The sequence below is a fragment of the Montipora foliosa genome, chromosome 6 (assembly GCF_036669935.1).
Source record: "Montipora foliosa isolate CH-2021 chromosome 6, ASM3666993v2, whole genome shotgun sequence".
Taxonomy (NCBI): domain Eukaryota; kingdom Metazoa; phylum Cnidaria; class Anthozoa; order Scleractinia; family Acroporidae; genus Montipora; species Montipora foliosa.
The window spans coordinates 6598980-6603979 of NC_090874.1; the positions used below are offsets into that span (position 1 = coordinate 6598980).

At 37.4% G+C, this 5000-nt stretch overlaps 2 protein-coding genes and 1 long non-coding RNA gene across 4 annotated transcripts in view; 1 reads left to right on the top strand and 2 right to left on the bottom strand.

Annotated features, from left to right (window-relative positions):
* Window positions 1–3250, top strand: part of LOC138006507 (uncharacterized) — a 4889-nt gene extending 1639 nt beyond the window's left edge. The window contains exons 1-9 of one of the 2 annotated variants that reach the window (XM_068852873.1): window positions 1–1376; window positions 1473–1767; window positions 1952–2038; window positions 2189–2272; window positions 2380–2412; window positions 2527–2598; window positions 2715–2787; window positions 2924–2995; window positions 3112–3250. The exon at window positions 1–1376 is cut by the window's left edge and continues 1639 nt beyond it. In XM_068852873.1, coding sequence (XP_068708974.1) covers window positions 1–1376; window positions 1473–1767; window positions 1952–2038; window positions 2189–2272; window positions 2380–2412; window positions 2527–2598; window positions 2715–2787; window positions 2924–2995; window positions 3112–3243 — 2224 coding nt within the window. In that variant the 3' untranslated portion in view covers window positions 3244–3250. The remainder of the gene's footprint in view (window positions 1377–1472; window positions 1768–1951; window positions 2039–2188; window positions 2273–2379; window positions 2413–2526; window positions 2599–2714; window positions 2788–2923; window positions 2996–3111) is intronic. The other variant, XM_068852874.1, reaches the window with a different exon arrangement.
* Window positions 1–5000, bottom strand: part of LOC138006508 (dehydrogenase/reductase SDR family member 7-like) — a 27675-nt gene that overhangs the window by 18279 nt on the left and 4396 nt on the right. The gene's annotated exons all lie outside the window — the stretch shown is intronic.
* LOC138006509 (uncharacterized) overlaps window positions 3261–5000 on the bottom strand; it is a 2658-nt gene continuing 918 nt past the window's right edge. The window contains exons 4-5 of the long non-coding RNA XR_011123904.1: window positions 4233–4354; window positions 3261–4072 (exon numbers count right to left, since the gene is read on the bottom strand). This is a non-coding gene — a long non-coding RNA (uncharacterized lncRNA). The remainder of the gene's footprint in view (window positions 4073–4232; window positions 4355–5000) is intronic.

The following is a 5000-nucleotide window of genomic DNA, read 5'->3' on the forward strand; positions in this document are numbered from 1 at the left end:
TAAAGTGAAGCCCTTCATGAAAATCAAAACGGATGAAGGAAAAGATTACTATAATCTCTGGTTCATTCTTGAGGGTAGAGGCGCTAACAGAGGTAGCGTACTTCAAGCAAGATGCGAGTGCAAGGGAGGTCGAGATGGTGGATGTAAACACATTGCAACTGCCATGTACTCGCTAGAAAATTTGTTGAACACTCGTGGGAAAGACAGCGTAACTAGTGGTCCATGCACCTGGGTTAAGAGACAAACAGCAAGTACTGTAGCATGCGAACTGAAGGACCTGTTGATTGAGAAAGCAAAAAAACCCTCTTCCAAAAAAAGAAAACGTAAACACACATACTCCCAAAATATCCAAATAGATGTACGTGCTCCCGAAGACACTAATCCTCCAGATGAGAAGTATCTCAGAAATTTCACCCAAAAAATGTGCCAATTACCAACTAGTAGTCCAGTTATCTTGCCTTTATTTAAAAAACTTTACTGCACTACAGAAGCAGACACAGATCAAGTTGGCAAAACCACTAAATCAAGTAAAGACAAGCTTGGGAGTGGTATCATGAAGCTTAAGCTAGCAGAGCTTTTACGAAATGATCCAAATATTTTGCTGGAAGACGTTTTGAGGTTGTTCTCTTTCAGTGATACAGAAATTAACTACATTGAGAACACCACCACAAAGCAATGGCAATGTGATGACTGGTATTTACACAAGGCAGGGTTCATAACAGCCTTAAACTGCAAGAGAGTCTTCACCCGCCAAGAAGCACTTGAGAAAAATAGTGCTGAAAATGCCACAAAGTTGGTACAAGCCATAACATCAGCACAGACGTCCCTACACTTTCATAAGCAGAAAACAATGGAACCACAAAATGCCAGAGAGTGGGGGCTATTTCATGAAGACAGTGCTCGCAATGCATATAAGTGGGTTGCAAGCCATACCCACCACAAACTGGAATTGATTGCTAAGGGCTTTTTGATTTCAAAGTCAAAGCCATTCCTTGGGGCAAGCGTGGATAATATTCAGAAATGCCAGTGTTCTAAAGGTTGCCCAAACACTGTCGTAGAATATAAATGCCCCTGGAAACACAGAGATCTCCACCCAAAAAAAGCTTTCCTAACCCCAGAAATTGGTGGCATCAAAAATGGTGATGGCTTTGCTTTGAAATCAACTTCAAAATACTATTTCCAAGTTCAGCTTCAAATGTTTGTTACTGGGCTGGAACTTTGTCAGTTTGTTGTGTGGACGAAGCAAGGAATCTTCTCTGTTGAGGTACCCTATGATGCAACCTTCATGTCAAATGTGTGTGCCAAACTGGAGAGGTTTTGGATAGGTCAAGTCCTCCCCTTCCTGATGACTGTTCTATCTGGGCCAGTATTGCCAGGTATTAACCTCCTGTACGTATTATAAATATTTGTCTCATTATTTTCTCAGTTGATTTATCCAGTTGTTTATTTGCATCTTGGGGATTTTCTTATAGATTCATCACTAGGGGCACACAAATCACAAGATGTAGAGGCCATAAACTCTCCAGATGTCCCCAGTGGGTTTCAAAGGACCAGCTCTGAAGCAGATGACAAAACATGCCAATCCAACATCTTTCCTTCTAAACTAGAATGCCATGAAGTTATCGATTTGTTATCCTCTCAGCACAGTACCCCTGCCACACCTTCAGAGAGTGTGCTACTTTCTGCGTTAGAGATATACAAGGAGGACGTGGAAACCGTTCAACCCAATTCTATGATAACTGACACAATAGTTCTGTTTTTGTTCAAGTAAGTAATGTGACATTTCATAATAATTAATTATATTTATTTTGTTCAACACTATCAAGAAAGTATGGTCAATAAAAGCTGATGAATGATAAATTGCTTGCATAATTACATAATTATACTTCCTACTTTTAATGTATTAATTAAAAGCCAGCATGAATAAGAACAAGTTGGTATTTGGTTTCAGGCAACTACCCCAGTGTTATCCTATTGTCAGTACATTTTTCTATACCACTTTATGTGGGGAGCAGGATGTTAATCAAACAACCTCCAGGTAATAATAATGGAAGTTCAAACAGTGCTTGGAATGAATATTTCATGCTGATATGATAACAATGACTGCTTTATTTGTATGGAGCAACACACATTTCTTATGCAATGGGTGAAAACTGTTCATGACTCACACTTTAACAATTTCTTTTAGAATTGTTCGCCAGAAATCAGCAGAGAAGTTTTTTCAGGCAAATCTCCTGAACAGTGGATATGTGATTAATCCAATCAACAGAAGGTCAGAAATACTGTTCCTCCATTTTTATTGAGAATAAAACTTCAGTTATCCTGACAGCTACAATGAAGAAACTGACTGAGATATTAACGAAGTTTAATTTTTTTCAGTTTGCATTGGCTTGTCGCTGTATTGACCCCATGGTGAGCATTCTTAGCATATAATTTGATTAAGAAATAATTTCAGTGTTTGTACCTGCAGTATATCTTATTCACTGGAGTTTACACTGAAACAAAGAAATGTTGATTCGTTTCAAGGCACCTACTGATAATGGACTCCTTGACATGGGATATCAATACAAGGCATGCCGAAATAGACAATATCAACAGGTACCTACAGCAGTGTAATAATAATTATTATTACTGTCAGCTAGTGGATAAGATAACATAAAATGGTAATTTGTTACTGATGTCACGTTTGTGCTAACCATTTTTTTTTTAAACAGGTTCTTGGATCACCTAAGTGCAGCTAGTGCTATACGCTCCAAGACAAGCCAGCGGACACCACATGTGCTTAAGGTAATGAAAATGTTGGATCAAAATATCACTGTTACTACTGTTTCCTTGTAGATCTAGATCTGCTAATTGAGAATTAAAGTCTGAAATTTTAAAATGAATCATGCTCCTAACATTGCCCAAGTCATGACATTTTTAGGTACCACAACAGTTGGCAGGAAGCAACAATTGTGGATTTCACATGTTCATGTTTATTGACCAATTTTTACAGGTACACAATTTGGAGAAAAATTGTTGTAAAATATAATGTAAATAAATTTCCAGAGTAATCTTTTTGATTTCTCTAGATTTGCAATCATGGAATTCATGTTGTATTAAATCCCATAGGATCTGCCAGAGTATGAAAGTGATCCCAATGGATATGTCAAGGTCGAACATCTGTGGTTTGACCCTGGAGACGCTGAAACGAAGAGAACATTAACAAGAACTTTCCTAGAAGCTTTATTTGTAAAGAAATGAACACTTTAAGAAATGGCCAATGCAGTATTTAAGATTAAACCTTGGCCTATTCTCTATTTGAACTTGCCTTAATTATCGATGGTTGTAAATTTGCAAGTATTGCACAGACAGAAACAGCACAGCTTGTTTGCATGTAAAGGGAATAACTCCCCGTAGAAAAGTGAACAATTTCAGGCGTCTTATCATCCGCTCAATATGAACCCTTGCAGTTGCAACTCGTCTTGTAGCAGTTGATGCTCGGGCAGATACATTATTTTTGCGCATGATTGGAGGCGCGATTAGTTCTGTGTTGTGCAAGGCTAAAAAATCTTGTATGTTGAAGCCTTTATCAGCTATTACAGCATCGCCTGGCTGTAGTTTTGCTAGAAAACCACTTGCATTTACTATCTCTTTGTCACTTATACTTCCACTGTATAATTTGGACACAAAATTAAAATGCAAAATGGGGGACATTGAAATAAGTAGCTTAAATGTGTTTGAGGACTTGTATTGACTGTAGGTGGATCTTTGACTGGATGGTTTACAAGGTTTCTCAACATAAAATTCAGTACAATCTATTATCGCTCTCACATTCTTAAACCAGCATCCTGTTCTTTTTGAAGCAACTTGGTCTAGGTATGCCAATCAATTCTTGTTTTGTTGAGAAGGGTACAAGAAATCTCAACTCCTTTTTGAGAAATATAATCCATGTTATAAATATTCTGCTTCCAGACCCTTTGGTGATGCCAAATATATCACAAAGCATTTCCAAACTTGGGTTTCTTCTAAGCCTCACAAGGGTGAACACAAATTGCTCTTTACTGGTTAGGTTAGACAGCTCTTGTCTTTTCTGAAGCAAATAAAAACAAGCGAAAACGACACATCAAGTGTAAAGTGGCAATCATACATTTTTACTTGTTAAGAAGTAAACAATCTGACTGTAGATAAGTTATCTTCTTATGGTTATTATTGGGACTGTACAAATTATACATACTGATAATTCTAAGTACCTTCAAATACTTTTCCTGGATCTTTCCTGTTTTAGTTTTTAGTGTACCCTTCCAGGTGTTCATCCGCTCACTCTTTTCTTTGATTTCACTGTAAATCATCTCAAGACATTCCTTTGTCATACCTATAACATATTACAAATATCGTCCTGACAAAATGATTGAGAGGGACTCTTGGAAGAAAGTTTACATCACACAGCCGAGAAGAAATTCATGCTTATCTTAGCTGCGCCGCTTACATTTTGTCATCCTTTGATTGCCTATAATTACAATTTAGTTTGTGTACCTGTGTCAGGGGCACCCAACGAGAATATAGTTCAAAACCACTTGAACGTAGCATTTTTAAACGTATTTTAGTATTTAAACGAGAGATAGAGGCATATTTTTTTCCCCTAAAAATTTTTCATCTGTTCGGATTCCCTAGCTGAAAGCCTAGTGAGCCGAAAATTGTAGGGATCAAAACTTACCTTTTCGAAAATTTCAGCCAGAAAAAAGGTTCCCGAAAATTCTAGGTGATCTTTTTAGGGTAAAAATTCGTTAAAAATTGGCAATTATACCATGTTTTAGATGTTCGAAAATCCTAGGATAGGCAGGCAAGCAAGAAATTTTACAACAAATGTTCCGAAAATTGTAGATCTCAAATCGTCTTCCGAACAGATATTTTCCGAAAATTGACGTTGGGTGCCCCTGCTGTGTAGTGGTAGGTTTTCATCAGTTTGTTCCTGCCTGCAGTCTGATTGAAAAAAAGGTTATACGCTCAAAATGAAAAAT